Raw genomic sequence first — 18,206 nt, forward strand, 5'->3', positions numbered from 1 at the left:
TTTAGACCCGTCCGACCGCGGGTGTTTTATCAGAATTTAGACCCGTCCGACCGCGGGTGTTTTATCAGAATTTAGACCCGTCCGAACCGCGGGTGTTTTATCAGAATTTAGACCCGTCCGAACCGCGGGTGTTTTATCAGAATTTAGACCCGTCCGAACCGCGGGTGTTTTATCAGAATTTAGACCCGTCCGAACCGCGGGTGTTTTATCAGAATTTAGACCCGTCCCGACCGCGGGTGTTTTATCGGGATTTACACCCGTCCCGACCGCGGGTGTTTTATCGGGATTTACACCCGTCCCGACCGCGGGTGTTTTATCGGGATTTACACCCGTCCTGACCGCGGGTGTTTTATTGGGATTTACACCCGTCCCGACCCCTGGTGTTTTATTAGGATCTACATCCGATCCCATTTTATTTTATATGTCGGAACCTACACCCGACCAGACCCCAAGTATTTTATCGTAACCTACACCCGTCCCCATTTTTTTAATCGGAGCATACCCCGAGTGACTTATCGGGACGGACACCCGCCCCCGTTTTTTTTTATGGGAACCTACACCAAACCCGCCCCCATGTATTTTACCGGAACCTCCTCCTGGTGCTTTATCGGGACGGACACCCGCCCCGACCCGGGAGTTTTATCGGGACGGACACCCGCCCCCGTTTTTAATGGGAACCTCCTCCTGGTGTTTGGTTGGGACGGACACCCGACCGGCTTATCATCACGTATTTGTGGTGTCGGACCGCCATTGCGAGACCCTCACAGTTTGGAGTAGGAGGCCACTCGGCCCCTCACATTGGGAAGATCTCGGCTAATCCCGACGTTCTGCTCTATCGCCCGATCTCTCAATTCCCGCTGTGTCCGGGGCCAGGCTCTCCGGCCGGCAGCCTGAACCTAAACCCCGCGCCGGAAGTAAACCCGAATCGGTGTTTCAGCTGAAAGGACCTTTCTTGGAGCACGGCCATTCTCCCCCAGGCCTGCTCAGGTCATTTCTGTTTTTATTTTAAAGTTATGTCACATTTGATTTTGCAATCGATGGAAGCAAGGAGCCAAGCAGAACCTGTCGTGAAAACACGCCCCCCCCCCCTTCCCTCCCCACCCACAGGGGCGACTGGAGCAGTTGTGTTACCTGCACAGTTGATTTCAGCCTGCTTTATCCCAGAGCTGAATTGGAGGGCACGGATTTGAGGTGAGGAGGGAATGAGTTAAAGCAGGTGGGCAAATTCGGCACGGGGACAGAAAGTGGGACCCCGGCAGATGGGAATGGTTGGGGCTACGGGGCAGGGAGGTTTGTTTCGTTAATTTGTTAATTTACAGACAGCATAACTCTAAACGTTAATTTATAGAAATGATATTTACAATCACTAATTCATAGAGACTATGATTCTGTAAAAATGGACACAAGTTTCCATCAGTCTAATAATCTAATCCCCCTCATTAGATGCCCCAGTCCAGTTTCCGCTCACCCCCGCCCCCCCCCACCCACTGCAGGGAGAACAAACCCAGACTCTAGTATTTCACTTGAAGACAACATCCCCTGGGGTGGGGTGGGTGATGGGCGCCCCCTCCCTTTGGGTGAGAGCAGGTGGGACCAGACCGCAGTGGTGGGAGGGTGTAACGGAGAAATTCCAATTCTTTATTCTGCATTTACCCTGTTCTACCTCACCTCACTGTGTAGTGATCTGGTCTGTTTGCAGGACCAGCTTAGCTCGGTACAGGTGACGATACTTATACCTATCTCACCTGGATTCACCTTTCACCTCCCAGTTTCTCACGTTGCACTCCTCTCACTCCTCCCCACCTACCCCCTCTCACCTGCCAACTCCTCCCCCCCTACCCTTTCTATTTTGGCTTCCGCCCCAGCCCCTCCTTTCTGGTCCACCTTCCCCCACGATCCTGCCAGCTCTTCGTGTGGGGGTGGCCCCAGCTGTCCCGCACTCTCCCGTCTCGTATCGGCACTGCTGAGCAACCCCCACCCCGCCGACCTCCCAGCCGAGCGATAACCTCCCTCCTCCTCCCCCCCTCCTCTCTCCTACCAGCCGAGCGATAACCTCCCCCCCTCCACTCTCCTCCCGGCAGAGCGATAACCTCCTCCCTCCTCTCGCCTTCCTGCCGAGCGATAACCTCCCCCCTCCTCTCTCCTCCCGGCCGAGCGATAACCTTCCCCCTCCTCTCTCCTCCCGCCAGAGCGATAACCTCACCCCTCCTCTCTCCTCCCAGCAGAGCGATAACCTCCCCCTCCTCTCTCCTCCCGGCCGAGCGATAACCTCCCCCCTCCTCTCTCCTCCCGGCCGAGCGATAACCTCCCCCTCCTCTCACCTCCCGGCCGAGCGATAACCTCCCCCCTCCTCTCACCTCCCGGCAGAGCGATAACCTCCCCCCTCCTCTCTCCTCCCGGCAGAGCGATAACCTCCCCCCTCCTCTCTCCTCCCGGCAGAGCGATAACCTCCCCCCTCCTCTCTCCTCCCGGCCCGAGCGATAACCTCCCCCCTCCTCTCTCCTCCCGGCAGAGGGATATCCTCCCTCCTCCTCTCACCTCCCAGCCGAGCGATAACCTTCCCCCTCCTCTCTCCTCCCAGCCGAGCGATAACCTCCCCCCTCCTCTCGCCTCCCAGCCGAGCGATAACCTCCCCCCTCCTCTCTCCTGCCAGCAGAGCGATAACCTCCCCCCTCTCCTCTCCTCCCAGCCAAGCGATAACCTCCCCCCTCCTCTCGCCTCCCAGCCGAGCGATAACCTCCCTCCTCCTCTCGCCTCCCAGCCGAGCGATAACCTCCCCCCTCCTCTCTCCTCCCGGCCGAGCGATAACCTCCCCCCTCCTCTCGCCTCCCAGCAGAGCGATAACCCCCCTCCTCTCTCCTCCCAGCAGAGCGATAACCTCCCCCCTCCTCTCTCCTCCCAGCAGAGCGATAACCTCCCCCCACCCCGCTGACCTCCCAGCCGAGCGATAACCTCCCCCCTCCTCTCGCCTCCCAGCAGAGCCCGCCGCGCCCTGACCGGGGCCCTGCTGGCGGAACGGGAGTATATCGGCTCGCTGGAGCTGGTCCTGGAGAGCTACTGTCCGGACCTGGAGCGGCCGGACGCCCCGGCCGAGTTGAGGGGCAAGGCGGGGCTGCTATTCGGTCACCTGGAGAAGCTGCTGACCTTCCACCGCGAGCGACTGCTGCCAGAGATGGAGGGCTGCGTGACCGGCCCCCTCCGCCTCGGGGACGCCTTCCTCCGCCACGTACGTACGCTGCCCCTCGGGGGGCTTTTGGGTCCGCTGCCGGCAGTCTGAGTCTCCGTTGGAGGAAGATCTCACCTCTTGCCAGAATGACTATGGCGGCCACTGGGATAACCAGTTCCAAACCAAGCAGACATATCATTATGAGCGCGTAGAGAGGGGGGATGGGGAGAACCTTTACCCTTGGCTTAGAAACATCAAGCACTAGAGGCTTTGCGGATAATGAGAGGGCGGAAGTATAACACAGGTGAGCGGCTGAGTGCATCTTTCTGGAGTGTCGGAGGCTTAGCTGAGTTTTATGAAATCAAGAGCTGAGCAAAGGGGGCAGAGAGAATCTTTTCTCCGGGGCACGAGTGTTAAGCGCATTTGAGGCGAGAGGGAAGGGTTGAAAGGGGACGTGTTGGCTGAGTCGTTGTACGGTGGTGGGAGAGCCAGCCGGGGCCGTCGGGTACGACGGGGGCTCCTTTTGGAGCCGTTCCCAGGGACCGGCTTCAAGGCTGCCTGCTCCCGACAGGGTCGGCGGGGTTGTCTCTCGGGGGCTGGTAGGGGGAGTGGGTGGAGAGGGACGGAGCTCCTGCACGCTGGGGGCCGGTCCGGAGGAGGCTCCGTGGGCCGAGCCCCCTGCGGGAGCGGGGCGGTGGGGAGAGGGGTGTGTTGTGCGGTCGAACGGGTTGTCGCGGGGAAGTTCGGTGGAAACGGGGAATGTTCCACGTGTTGGTTCTGGGGGTCGGGGGGGGACGGAGAGGTTGGGCCTTTACTCTCTGAAGGGTTTTAGGGGAATGAGAGGTGGTAATTGGAAGGTGTGGGATTGTGATGGTGGGGGGGGGGGAGGTGCTGAGAGGGTGTTTCTGGATTTCAGAGCAAATGGGAGCATGGTCCCAGGGCGAGGGGCTGTCCAGTTAAGAAGGGGATAGGAATGACCTCTGTGGGAGGGGAAGGGAATTTTGGGAATTCTCTCCTCCACTGAAGGCCGAGCCACTCGACTGAAGTTTCACTCTGGGGTGGTGGCCCTGGTTTTGTTGTCGCTGCTGGTGATGTGACCCCTCTCTTCGCCACCCCACAGAAGGAGCAGTTCACGCTGTACGCCCTGTACGTGAAGAACAAGCCCCAGTCAGACGCCCTGCTCACCAGCCACGGCAACGCGTTCTTCAAGGTAACAAAACTCCGCCTCGATTCGTTCCTTCTGCCCGGGGGAGCAGCCGCTGATTTCTCTCCACGTCGGCTTTGGGTGGGGGTGGGGGGGGGGGAGGCGCATTTGGCGGCTTGTGAACATAGTCGAAAAGCTGAGAGACCGGCTGACTTTACATGTCGGAGTCTGTGCTCTCCTTGCAGTGACGGGGGTTAGAGAGGCCCCGGGTGCCCTGGCTTTTTTCCCCGGAGGGTTTGTGTCAGGTGGGGGAAGATGTCTTGGTATGTGTGCAGGGCCTCGGTGAAGTTGCACCTCGAACTCCGAGTGCAATTCGCTCTCGACCTGAGGAAGATTGAGGTCGTCATGGAGGAAAGTCAGCGAAGATTTGCTGGAGTAGTCCCAGGGATGATGGAAAGGAAGGGGCGGGGCGGGCGAAGCAGGAATTGGAAGGTGGGGGGAAGGGAAGGAGGGCAAACTGGCAGGTGACAGGTGAGGGAGAAGGTGGGTGGGTGGGGGAGGACGGAGGAAGTAAGCTCTGGTAGGTGATAGGTGGAAGAGGTAAAGGGCTGAAGAAGAAGGAATCTGATTGGAGAGGACAGTGGCCCATGGCAAAAAAGGGAAACGAGGGGCCCCGGGGGGGGGGGGCGGTGAAGGGTAGGTGAGGAGGAGAGGTGAGAGGGAGACCAAAATGGGGCAAGGATAAAGAGGGGTGGGAGGGGAAGAGAAGTTAGACCTGCACTCCTGAGAGGGAACTGGTTACCAGACGTTGGGGAAGTTGAGGTTCATGCCAGCAGGTTGGAGGCTACCTGGACAGAATACGAGGTGTGGCCGCTCCAACCTGCGTCTGCCGTCGTCATGGCAGCGGGGGCAGCCGCGGACGTGTTGATGTGGGGACGGGAGGTCCCCGGGCCGCGTACGCGGGTGTGGAGAAGCTCTCCCCTCGGCAGTAGGCACGGGTTTCGGGTGGGAGCTGGGCGCTCTGGAGGGGGATCTGTGGAGGGGGGGGAGTGTTAGAATGTGGATCACACTGCCCCCCCCCCCACCCCAGCCTCTTCCAGCCCCGAGGCAGCTTTCAGTTGATCACGTGAAGCACAGCAGCGAAATGACAGACCCCGAGCTGGGCACTGTGGCGAGTAAGGTTGGGCATAGATGTAGCTGGAGGCTCTTTCCTCCGGTGAGAATAATATAAAACATACAAGTTTACTGCAGATATGGAGTAAAATGTGGATAGATCCCTGAGTGTATTTACAAAGTGAACAGCGTTTTAAACAGAAGGGTCCACGGTCCAACCAGTGGTTGATCAGGTTAACTACCGGGGGGAAGAAACGTTAAAGGTGGTGTGAAAGTTTGTGTTTTAACAGCCCTGTAGGGCTTTCCAGGAGGGAGATTTTGGAAAGGGGAGTTTGCAGGGTGGGGGGTAGTTGCAACATAAACAAGAGGGTGTAGGTTTAAGGAGAGGGAGGAGTTTTAAAGGGAATCTGAGAGATGCTTTTCAGAATGAGAGGGGTTGATATCTGAGGGAGTGGTGCTGTCAAACACTGTCGCTATATTCAACAGGCTTTTAATCGGGATTTTTAAACCATCTCCACTAACACCCCCCCAGCCTCAGCAAAGCAACCCCCTCCCAGCCCAGCCATTCTCTCTTCTCCCCCCTCCCTTCGGCCAGAAGGTAGCAAAGCCTGAAAGCACGTAAAGGGTCTCGGCCCGAAGCGCAGACTCTTTATTCATTTCCGCAGACGCTGCCTGACCTGCTGAGCAGCTCCAGTGCATTCCCCTGGACTTCCAGCATCTGCAGAACCTCTGGTGCTTTTACCCCACTCTTATCAGAATATCGATCGCCCCTCTGGTACAATAAGACGGACTGTGGGCCGTTGGCTCTCGAACCTTTTTGCTCTCACTCTCTCCAGAACTGCAGCGTTCTGTTTTCCGGCTAACACCTCCGTGTGGTCTGGTCTGTCTGTTCTGCATGGGAGATCCATTCTGTTGTTGGTCTCCCCTCGTTCTCGTTGCCCCTTCTCGCTCTCAGCCGGCATTTTTGCCGTTTCCGTAGCGATCGACTGTTTATTTAATGAGGCCGCGTTGCTAGCTTGACGCTCAACTCGGCTCGGATGGGAGGCATGGAGCTAACCGGATTTGGGACCATTCGCCTCGAAGCCTGGGGCTGATCCTACCACAGCGCAGGCCGGCATTGGTCCTCCCTCGGACCACCACGAAGAGCTGGTCGGTATGGAGACACTGAAATTCCTCACTGTACAGGGGACCTTAACCAACCGGTTCACCAAATACCCACAAGTCAGGTCCAAATACACCCAAACGGCCAACCGGTTCACCAAATACCCACAGGCCAGGTCTAAATACACCCAAACGGCCAACCGGTTCACCAAATACCCACAGGCCAGGTCCAAATACACCCAAACGGCCAACCGGTTCACCAAATACCCACAGACCAGGTCCAAATACACCCAAACGGCCAACCGGTTCTCCAATTACCCACAGACCAGGTCCAAATACACCCAAACGGCCAACCGGTTCACCAATTACCCACAGGCCAGGTCCAAATACACCCAAACGGCACAGGGGTACATGCAGGGGGAAAGATCAGGTTGGAAGTGTTGGGCTGAGCACCCTGTTTCTGTGACTCAGAACTGCAGCTGGAGAAGGCCACTCTGCCCCTCTGTCTTGACCTGCCCTACAAAAGGGTGAATGGGACGGAGTAGGCCTCCCCCTCACCTTTATTTCCCTTTCATGCAGCTTACTGAACTATTTAATAAATATGTATAGTTATGGGGATTTACAGTTTTTCTCCCTGGATAGTTGTGTATTTAATTGACCTGCAGCCGCGAAGCCCCCTGATTTCAGGGTGCGTGCCGCTGATGTGAAAGTTGATCGCTGATTCTGATCCCACCCCCAGAGGAGGCAGCTGCTGCTGAGGGACAGGATGGATCTGGCCGGCCACCTGCTGAAGCCCATCCAGCACGTGACCAGCTACTGCCTGCTGCTGAGGGAGCTGCTGGCGGAGTGCGGAGAGGACGCGGGCCGGGAGAGGCTCCGGCTGCAGGCCGCCCTTGACATGGTCGAGTTCCAGCTGCGTCACGGCAACGACCTCCTCGCCATGGACGCCATCCGGGGCTCCGACGTGAGTCGTTGGTCAGGGCAAGGGAGGGATTCATTCCTCCCCGTCGGACTGTGGGTGTGACGGTGACGTTTCTCCCCGTCGGACTGTGGGTGTGACGGTGACGTTTCTCCCCGTTGGTGTGACGGTGACGTTTCTCCCCGTCGGACTGTGGGTGTGACGGTGACGTTTCTCCCCGTCGGACTGTGGGTGTGACGGTGACGTTTCTCCCCATCGGACTGTGGGTGTGACAGTGACGTTTCTCCCCGTCGGTGTGACGGTGACGTTTCTCCCCGTCAGACTGTGGGTGTGACGGTGACGTTTCTCCCCGTCGGACTGTGGGTGTGACGGTGACGTTTCTCCCCGTCGGACTGTGGGTGTGACGGTGACGTTTCTCCCCGTCGGACTGTGGGTGTGACGGTGACGTTTCTCCCCGTCGGACTGTGGGTGTGACGGTGACGTTTCTCCCCGTCGGACTGTGGGTGTGACGGTGACGTTTCTCCCCGTCGGACTGTGGGTGTGACGGTGACGTTTCTCCCCGTCGGACTGTGGGTGTGACGGTGACGTTTCTCCCCGTCGGACTGTGGGTGTGACGGTGACGTTTCTCCCCGTCGGACTGTGGGTGTGACGGTGACGTTTCTCCCCGTTGGTGTGACGGTGACGTTTCTCCCCGTTGGACTGTGGGTGTGACGGTGACGTTTCTCCCCATCGGACTGTGGGTGTGACAGTGACGTTTCTCCCCGTCGGTGTGACGGTGACGTTTCTCCCCGTCGGACTGTGGGTGTGACGGTGAAGTTTCTCCCCATCGGACTGTGGGTGTGACAGTGACGTTTCTCCCCGTTGGTGTGACGGTGACGTTTCTCCCCGTTGGACTGTGGGTGTGACGGTGACGTTTCTCCCCATCGGACTGTGGGTGTGACGGTGACGTTTCTCCCCGTCGGTGTGACGGTGACGTTTCTCCCCGTCGGACTGTGGGTGTGACGGTGACGTTTCTCCCCGTCGGACTGTGGGTGTGACGGTGACGTTTCTCCCCATCGGACTGTGGGTGTGACGGTGACGTTTCTCCCCGTTGGTGTGACGGTGACGTTTCTCCCCGTTGGACTGTGGGTGTGACAGTGACGTTTCTCCCCATCGGACTGTGGGTGTGACAGTGACGTTTCTCCCCGTCGGTGTGACGGTGACGTTTCTCCCCGTCGGACTGTGGGTGTGACGGTGACGTTTCTCCCCGTCGGACTGTGGGTGTGATGGTGACGTTTCTCCCCGTTGGTGTGACGGTGACGTTTCTCCCCGTCGGACTGTGGGTGTGACGGTGACGTTTCTCCCCGTCGGACTGCGGGTGTGACAGTGACGTTTCTCCCTGATGGTCTGGGTGTGAGGGTGACGTTTCTCCCCGTTGGTCTGGGTGTGACGGTGACGTTTCTCCCCGTCGGACTGTGGGTGTGACGGTGACGATTCTCCCCGTCGGACTGTGGGTGTGACGGTGACGATTCTCCCCGTCGGACTGTGGGTGTGACGGTGACGTTTCTCCCCGTCGGACTGTGGGTGTGACGGTGACGTTTCACCCCGTCGGACTGCGGGTGTGACAGTGACGTTTCTCCCTGTTTGTCTGGGTGTGATGGTGACGTTTCACCCCGTCGGACTGTGGGTGTGACGGTGACGTTTCTCCCCGTCGGACTGTGGGTGTGACGGTGATGTTTCACCCCGTCGGACTGTGGGTGTGACGGTGACGGTTCTCCCCGTCGGACTGTGGGTGTGACGGTGACGTTTCTCCCCGTCGGACTGTGGGTGTGACGGTGACGTTTCTCCCCGTCGGACTGTCGGTGTGACGGTGACGTTTCTCCCTGTTTGTCTGGGTGTGACGGTGACATTTCTCCCCGTTGGTCTGGGTGTGACGGTGACGTTTCTCCCTGTTGGTCTGGGTGTGACGGTGATGTTTCACCCCGTCGGACTGTGGGTGTGACGGTGACGTTTCTCCCTGTTGGTCTGGGTGTGACGGTGATGTTTCACCCCGTCGGACTGTGGGTGTGACGGTGACGTTTCTCCCCGTCGGACTGTGGGTGTGACGGTGACGTTTCTCCCCGTTGGTCTGGGTGTGACGGTGATGTTTCACCCCGTCGGACTGTGGGTGTGACGGTGACGTTTCTCCCTGTTGGTCTGGGTGTGACGGTGATGTTTCACCCCGTCGGACTGTGGGTGTGACGGTGACGTTTCTCCCCGTTGGACTGTGGGTGTGACGGTGACGTTTCTCCCCGTCGGACTGTGGGTGTGACAGTGACGTTTCTCCCTGTTGGTCTGGGTGTGATGGTGACGTTTCACCCCGTCGGACTGTGTGTGTGACGGTGACGTTTCTCCCTGATGGTCTGGGTGTGACGGTGACGTTTCTCCCTGTTGGTCTGGGTGTGACGGTGACGTTTCTCCCTGTTGGTCTGTGTGTGACGGTGACGTTTCTCCCTGATGGTCTGGGTGTGACGGTGACGTTTCTCCCTGTTGGTCTGGGTGTGATGGTGACGTTTCACCCCGTCGGACTGTGTGTGTGACGGTGACGTTTCTCCCTGTTTGTCTGGGTGTGACGGTGACATTTCTCCCCGTTGGTCTGGGTGTGACGGTGACGATTCTCCCCGTCGGACTGTGTGTGTGACGGTGATGTTTCACCCCGTCGGACTGTGGGTGTGACGGTGACGGTTCTCCCCGTCGGACTGTGGGTGTGACGGTGACGTTTCTCCCCGTCGGACTGTGGGTGTGACGGTGACGTTTCTCCCCGTCGGACTGTGGGTGTGATGGTGACGTTTCTCCCCGTCGGACTGTGGGTGTGACGGTGACGTTTCTCCCCGTCGGACTGTCGGTGTGACGGTTCTCTCTGTCGGTGTGACGGTTCTCCCTATCGGTGTGACGGTGACGGTTCTCCCTATCGGTGTGACGGTTCTCTCTGTCGGTGTGACGGTGACGGTTCTCTCTGTCGGTGTGACGGTGACGGTTCTCTCTGTCGGTGTGACGGTGACGGTTCTCTCTGTCGGTGTGACGGTTCTCTCTGTCGGTGTGATGGTGACGGTTCTCTCTGTCGGTGTGACGGTGACGGTTCTCTCTGTCGGTGTGACGGTGACGGTTCTCTCTGTCGATGTGACGGTGACGGTTCTCTCTGTCGGTGTGACGGTGACGGTTCTCTCTGTCGGTGTGACGGTGATGGTTCTCTCTGTCGGTGTGACGGTGATGGTTCTCTCTGTCGGTGTGACGGTGATGGTTCTCTCTGTCGGTGTGACGGTTCTCCCTATTGGTGTGACGGTTCTCCCTATTGGTGTGACGGTGATGGTTCTCCCTATCGGTGTGACGGTTCTCTCTGTCGGTGTGACGGTTCTCCCTATTGGTGTGACGGTGACGGTTCTCCCTATTGGTGTGACGGTGATGGTTCTCCCTATCGGTGTGACGGTTCTCTCTGTCGGTGTGACGGTGATGGTTCTCTCTGTCGGTGTGACGGTGACGGTTCTCCCTATCGGTGTGACGGTTCTCCCTATCGGTGTGACGGTTCTCCCTATCGGTGTGACGGTTCTCTCTGTCGGTGTGACGGTGACGGTTCTCTCTGTCGGTGTGACGGTTCTCCCTATCGGTGTGACGGTGATGGTTCTCCCTATCGGTGTGACGGTTCTCTCTGTCGGTGTGACGGTGACGGTTCTCTCTGTCGGTGTGACGGTGACGGTTCTCTCTGTTGGTGTGACGGTGACGGTTCTCTCTGTTGGTGTGACGGTGACGGTTCTCTCAGTTGGTGTGACGGTGACGGTTCTCTCAGTTGGTGTGACGGTGACGGTTCTCCCTGTCGGTGTGACGGTGACGGTTCTCTCAGTTGGTGTGACGGTGACGGTTCTCCCTGTCGGTGTGACGGTGACGGTTCTCTCAGTTGGTGTGACGGTGACGGTTCTCCCTGTCGGTGTGACGGTGACGGTTCTCCCTGTCGGTGTGACGGTGACGGTTCTCCCTGTCGGTGTGACGGTGACGGTTCTCCCTGTCGGTGTGACGGTGACGGTTCTCCCTGTCGGTGTGACGGTGACGGTTCTCCCTGTCGGTGTGACGGTGACGGTTCTCTCTGTCGGTGTGACGGTTCTCCCTGTCGGTGTGACGGTGACGGTTCTCCCTGTCGGTGTGACGGTGACGGTTCTCTCTGTCGGTGTGACGGTTCTCCCTATCGGTGTGACGGTTCTCTCTGTCGGTGTAGGTGAATTTGAAGGAACAGGGGGGTCTGCTCCGTCGGGATCATTTCACCGTCTGCTGCGGCCGACGGAAATGTCTTCGGCACGTCTTCCTCTTCCAGGAACTGGTCGTCTTCACCAAGTGGAAGCGGGCGGAGGACGGCTCCGAAACCTACGTCTACAAATCCTCTCTGAAGGTGAGTCACAGACCCTCCGAAAGCCCTCTCCCCCCCCACCCCTGTGCGGGGTATGCGTGGGGCCAGGGGGTGAGGGCTGAGGAAGGAGGGTGGAGTCCATTCCCTGGACCTGCTACCTGAGTCCCAGTCCCCTGTGACCTGTACCTCCATGGTCTCTACCTCCGCATCTCCCCCCATCGCACTGGTCCTCTCCCAGCTTGTCTGCGGCCCTGACCCTGTCTGCCTGTCTCTGCTGCTCTTCCGTAACCTCCTCCCCCTCCCCACTTCCCTCTCTCCTACCCCCTACTCCCTTCCCCCTCCTCCATCCCTCGATTTCTCTCTCCCTATCCCCTGCTCTTTGTCTCCCCACCTCCCCTCACCCCTCCTCCACTCCTCACAACTGACCCCACTCCTTCACTCACCCTTCCCTTCTGCTCTCCCCTTCCACAGCCCCCACCCCATCCACCCTCCCCATTTATTCCCCCTACCCTCAACCCTCTTCGTCCCTGCCTTCAGTGTTACCCCATCTATCACCACACTCTCTCCCTTATGCCCGTCTTCAACCCCCACCCTCTCTCTATCTCCCCCCCATGTCGGACTCTGGACTTCTCTCACTCTCTTGCTCAATGACTCTCTCTCCCTCGCTGTATCCCTTTCTCCCTTTTCCAACTCTTCTACCCCCCACCCCCCCGAATGTTATTCCCCACGGCTTTCCCGACCGGGAATCACATTGTTCCCGCACTGTAGCCGGATCCAGATCCGAGAGCTCCCAGCTCAGGAGAACCACGGGAGCTCGTACCCCCTGACTGGGGCAACTGGAGAGTTCTCATCTCCACTACCAGGAGGGGTGGGTGGCAAATAGCACGGGGCACACGGTAGGGTGGGGAGGGCGCACATGTCGGGGTGAGGGAGGGGTGAAGGTACGGGCGGACGGAAGGCAGACTCGGACGGACGGACGGAAGGCAGACTCGGACAGACAGTCAGCAGACAGAAGGCAGACTCGGACGGGCGGACGGAAGGCAGACTCGGACGGGCGGACGGAAGGCAGACTCGGAGGGACGGAGGGAAGGCAGACTCGGAGGGACAGAGGGAAGGCAGACTTTCACGGACGGAAGGCAGACTCGGACGGACGGACGGAAGGCAGACTCGGACGGACGGAAGGACAGAAGGCAGACTCGGACGGGCGGAAGGCAGACTCGGACGGGCGGAAGGCAGACTCGGACGGGCGGAAGGCAGACTCGGACGGGCGGAAGGCAGACTCGGACGGGCGGAAGGCAGACTCGGGCGGGCGGAAGGCAGACTCGGACGGGCGGACGGAAGGCAGACTCGGACGGGCGGACGGAAGGCAGACTCGGACGGGCGGGCGGAAGGCAGACTCGGACGGGCGGGCGGAAGGCAGACTCGGACGGGCGGACGGAAGGCAGACTCGGACGGAAGGCAGACTCGGACGGGCGGACGGAAGGCAGACTCGGACGGGCGGACGGAAGGCAGACACGGGCAGACAGACAGAAGGCAGACACGGGCAGACAGACAGAAGGCAGACACGGGCAGACAGACAGAAGGCAGACACGGGCAGACAGACAGAATGCAGACACGGGCAGACAGACAGAATGCAGACACGGGCAGACAGACAGAATGCAGACACGGGCAGACAGACAGAATGCAGACACGGGCAGACAGACAAGGCAGACACAGACAGAATGCAGACTCGGACGGACGGAAGGCAGACACGGGCAGACAGACAGAAGGCAGACACGGACAGACAGACAGAAGGCAGACACAGACAGAATGCAGACTCGGACGGACGGAAGGCAGACACGGGCAGACAGACAGAATGCAGACACAGACAGAATGCAGACTCGGACGGACGGAAGGCAGACTCGGACGGACGGAAGGCAGACTCGGACGGACGGACGGAAGGCAGACTCGGACGGACGGACGGAAGGCAGACTCGGACGGACGGAAGGCAGACTCGGACGGACGGAAGGCAGACTCGGACGGACGGACGGAAGGCAGACTCGGACGGCGGACGGGCTGACGGAAGGCAGACTCGGACGGACGGAAGGCAGACTAGGACGGACGGAGGGAAGGCAGACACGGACGGACGGAGGGAAGGCAGACACGGGCGGACGGAAGGCAGACTCGGAGGGACGGACGGAAGGCAGACTCGGACTGGCGGACGGAAGGCAGACTCGGACGGGCGGACGGAAGGCAGACTCGGACGGGCGGACGGAAGGCAGACTCGGACGGGCGGACGGAAGGCAGACTCGGACGGGCGGACGGAAGGCAGACTCGGACGGGCGGACGGAAGGCAGACTCGGACGGGCGGACGGAAGGCAGACTCGGACGGGCGGACGGAAGGCAGACTCGGACGGGCTGACGGAAGGCAGACTGGGACGGACGGACGGAAGGCAGACTGGGACGGGCGGACGGAAGGCAGACTCGGAGGGACGGACGGAAGGCAGACTGGGATGGGCGGACGGAAGGCAGACTCGGAGGGACGGACGGAAGGCAGACTCGGACGGGCTGACGGAAGGCAGACTCGGAGGGACGGAAGGCAGACTCGGACGGGCGGACGGAAGGCAGACTCGGACGGGCGGACGGAAGGCAGACTGGGACGGGCGGACGGAAGGCAGACTCGGAGGGACGGACGGAAGGCAGACTCGGACGGGCGGACGGAAGGCAGACTCGGACGGGCGGACGGAAGGCAGACTCGGACGGGCGGACGGAAGGCAGACTCGGACGGGCGGACGGAAGGCAGACACGGGCAGACAGACAGAAGGCAGACACGGGCAGACACAGACAGAAGGCAGACACAGACAGAATGCAGACTCGGACGGACGGAAGGCAGACACGGGCAGACAGACAGAAGGCAGACACGGGCAGACAGACAGAAGGCGGACTCGGTGGGACGGACGGAAGGCGGACTCGGAGGGACGGACGGAAGGCGGACTCGGTGGGACGGACGGAAGGCGGACTCGGAGGGACGGACGGAAGGCGGACTCGGAGGGACGGACGGAAGGCGGACTCGGAGGGACGGACGGAAGGCGGACTCGGAGGGACGGACGGAAGGCGGACTCGGAGGGACGGACGGAAGGCGGACTCGGAGGGACGGACGGAAGGCGGACTCGGAGGGACGGACGGAAGGCGGACTCGGAGGGACGGAAGGCAGACACGGGCAGGCAGACAGAAGGCAGACACGGGCAGACAGACAGAAGGCAGACACAGACAGAATGCAGACTCGGACGGACGGAAGGCAGACTCGGACGGGCGGAGGGAAGGCGGACTCGGACGGGCGGAGGGAAGGCGGACTCGGACGGACGGACGGAAGGCGGACTCGGACGGACGGACGGAAGGCGGACTCGGACGGACGGACGGAAGGCAGACTCGGACTGGCGTCGGAAGGCGGACTCGGACGGACGGACGGAAGGCGGACTCGGACGGACGGACGGAAGGCGGACTCGGACGGACGGACGGAAGGCGGACTCGGACGGACGGACGGACGGAAGGCAGACTCGGAGGGACGGACGGAAGGCGGACTCGGACGGACGGAAGGCAGACTCGGACGGACGGACGGAAGGCGGACTCGGACGGACGGACGGAAGGCGGACTCGGACGGACGGACGGAAGGCAGACTCGGAGGGACGGACGGAAGGCGGACTCGGACGGACGGAAGGCGGACTCGGACGGACGGACGGAAGGCGGACTCGGACGGACGGACGGAAGGCGGACTCGGACGGACGGACGGAAGGCGGACTCGGACGGACGGACGGAAGGCGGACTCGGACGGACGGACGGAAGGCGGACTCGGACTGGCGTCGGAAGGCGGACTCGGACGGACGGACGGAAGGCGGACTCGGACGGACGGAAGGCGGACTCGGACGGACGGAAGGCGGACTCGGACGGACGGAAGGCGGACTGGGACGGACGGAGGGAAGGCGGACTCGGAGGGTCGGAGGGAAGGCGGTCTTGGTGGGACGGACGGAAGGAAGGCGGACTCGGACGGACGGAAGGCGGACTCGGACGGACGGAGGGAAGGCGGACTCGGAGGGACGGACGGAAGGCGGACTCGGTGGGACGGACGGAAGGCGGACTCGGTGGGACGGACGGAAGGCGGACTCGGTGGGACGGACGGAAGGCGGACTCGGAGGGACGGACGGAAGGCGGACTCGGAGGGACGGACGGAAGGCGGACTCGGAGGGACGGACGGAAGGCGGACTCGGAGGGACGGACGGAAGGCGGACTCGGAGGGACGGACGGAAGGCGGACTCGGAGGGACGGACGGAAGGCGGACTCGGAGGGACGGACGGAAGGCGGACTCGGAGGGACGGACGGAAGGCGGACTCGGAGGGACGGACGGAAGGCGGACTCGGAGGGACGGAAGGCAGACACGGATGGACGGAAGGCAGACACGGGCAGACAGACAGAAGGCAGACACAGACAGAATGCAGACTCGGACGGACGGAAGGCAGACTCGGACGGGCGGAGGGAAGGCAGACTCGGACGGACGGACGGAAGGCGGACTCGGACGGACGGAAGGCGGACTCGGACGGACGGAAGGCGGACTCGGACGGACGGAAGGCAGACTCGGACGGACGGAAGGCAGACTCGGACTGGCGGACGGAAGGCAGACTCGGACGGACGGAAGGCAGACTCGGACGGACGGACGGAAGGCAGACTCGGACGGACGGACGGAAGGCAGACTCGGACGGACGGAAGGCAGACTCGGACGGACGGAAGGCAGACTCGGACGGACGGACGGAAGGCGGACTCGGACGGACGGAGGGAAGGCGGACTCGGACGGACGGAGGGAAGGCGGACTCGGACGGACGGACGGAAGGCGGACTCGGACGGACGGACGGAAGGCGGACTCGGACGGACGGACGGAAGGCGGACTCGGACGGACGGACGGAAGGCGGACTCGGACGGACGGACGGAAGGCGGACTCGGACTGGCGTCGGAAGGCGGACTCGGACGGACGGACGGAAGGCGGACTCGGACGGACGGACGGAAGGCGGACTCGGACGGACGGACGGAAGGCGGACTCGGACGGACGGACGGAAGGCGGACTCGGACGGACGGACGGACGGAAGGCGGACTCGGACGGACGGAAGGCGGACTCGGACGGACGGACGGAAGGCGGACTCGGACGGACGGACGGAAGGCGGACTCGGACGGACGGACGGAAGGCGGACTCGGACGGACGGACGGAAGGCAGACTCGGACTGGCGTCGGAAGGCGGACTCGGACGGACGGACGGAAGGCGGACTCGGACGGACGGAAGGCGGACTGGGACGGACGGAGGGAAGGCGGACTCGGAGGGTCGGAGGGAAGGCGGTCTTGGTGGGACGGACGGAAGGAAGGCGGACTCGGACGGACGGAAGGCGGACTCGGACGGACGGACGGAAGGCGGACTCGGAGGGACGGACGGAAGGCGGACTCGGAGGGACGGAAGGCAGACACGGATGGACGGAAGGCAGACACGGGCAGGCAGACAGAAGGCAGACACGGGCAGACAGACAGAAGGCAGACACAGACAGAATGCAGACTCGGACGGACGGAAGGCAGACTCGGACGGGCGGAGGGAAGGCGGACTCGGACGGGCGGAGGGAAGGCGGACTCGGACGGACGGACGGAAGGCGGACTCGGACGGACGGACGGAAGGCGGACTCGGACGGACGGACGGAAGGCGGACTCGGACGGACGGACGGAAGGCGGACTCGGACTGGCGTCGGAAGGCGGACTCGGACGGACGGACGGAAGGCGGACTCGGACGGACGGACGGACGGAAGGCGGACTCGGACGGACGGACGGAAGGCGGACTCGGACGGACGGACGGACGGAAGGCAGACTCGGAGGGACGGACGGAAGGCGGACTCGGACGGACGGAAGGCAGACTCGGACGGACGGACGGAAGGCGGACTCGGACGGACGGACGGAAGGCGGACTCGGACGGACGGACGGAAGGCAGACTCGGAGGGACGGACGGAAGGCGGACTCGGACGGACGGAAGGCAGACTCGGACGGACGGACGGAAGGCGGACTCGGACGGACGGACGGAAGGCGGACTCGGACGGACGGACGGAAGGCAGACTCGGACTGGCGTCGGAAGGCGGACTCGGACGGACGGACGGAAGGCGGACTCGGACGGACGGAAGGCGGACTCGGACGGACGGAAGGCGGACTCGGACGGACGGAAGGCGGACTCGGACGGACGGAAGGCGGACTCGGACGGACGGAAGGCGGACTCGGACGGACGGAAGGCGGACTCGGACGGACGGAAGGCGGACTGGGACGGACGGAGGGAAGGCGGACTCGGAGGGTCGGAGGGAAGGCGGTCTTGGTGGGACGGACGGAAGGAAGGCGGACTCGGACGGACGGAAGGCGG

At 61.8% G+C, this 18,206-nt stretch overlaps 1 protein-coding gene across 1 annotated transcript in view; it reads left to right on the plus strand.

Annotated features, from left to right (window-relative positions):
• Nucleotides 1-18,206, plus strand: part of LOC132381683 (rho guanine nucleotide exchange factor 40-like) — a 116,086-nt gene that overhangs the window by 69,589 nt on the left and 28,291 nt on the right. The window contains exons 15-18 of the mRNA XM_059951277.1: nucleotides 2,977-3,226; nucleotides 4,287-4,376; nucleotides 7,264-7,488; nucleotides 11,669-11,839. Of these exons, the coding sequence (XP_059807260.1) occupies nucleotides 2,977-3,226; nucleotides 4,287-4,376; nucleotides 7,264-7,488; nucleotides 11,669-11,839 (736 nt within the window). The remainder of the gene's footprint in view (nucleotides 1-2,976; nucleotides 3,227-4,286; nucleotides 4,377-7,263; nucleotides 7,489-11,668; nucleotides 11,840-18,206) is intronic.

The sequence above is a fragment of the Hypanus sabinus genome, chromosome 26, assembly GCF_030144855.1.
Source record: "Hypanus sabinus isolate sHypSab1 chromosome 26, sHypSab1.hap1, whole genome shotgun sequence".
NCBI lineage: Eukaryota > Metazoa > Chordata > Chondrichthyes > Myliobatiformes > Dasyatidae > Hypanus > Hypanus sabinus.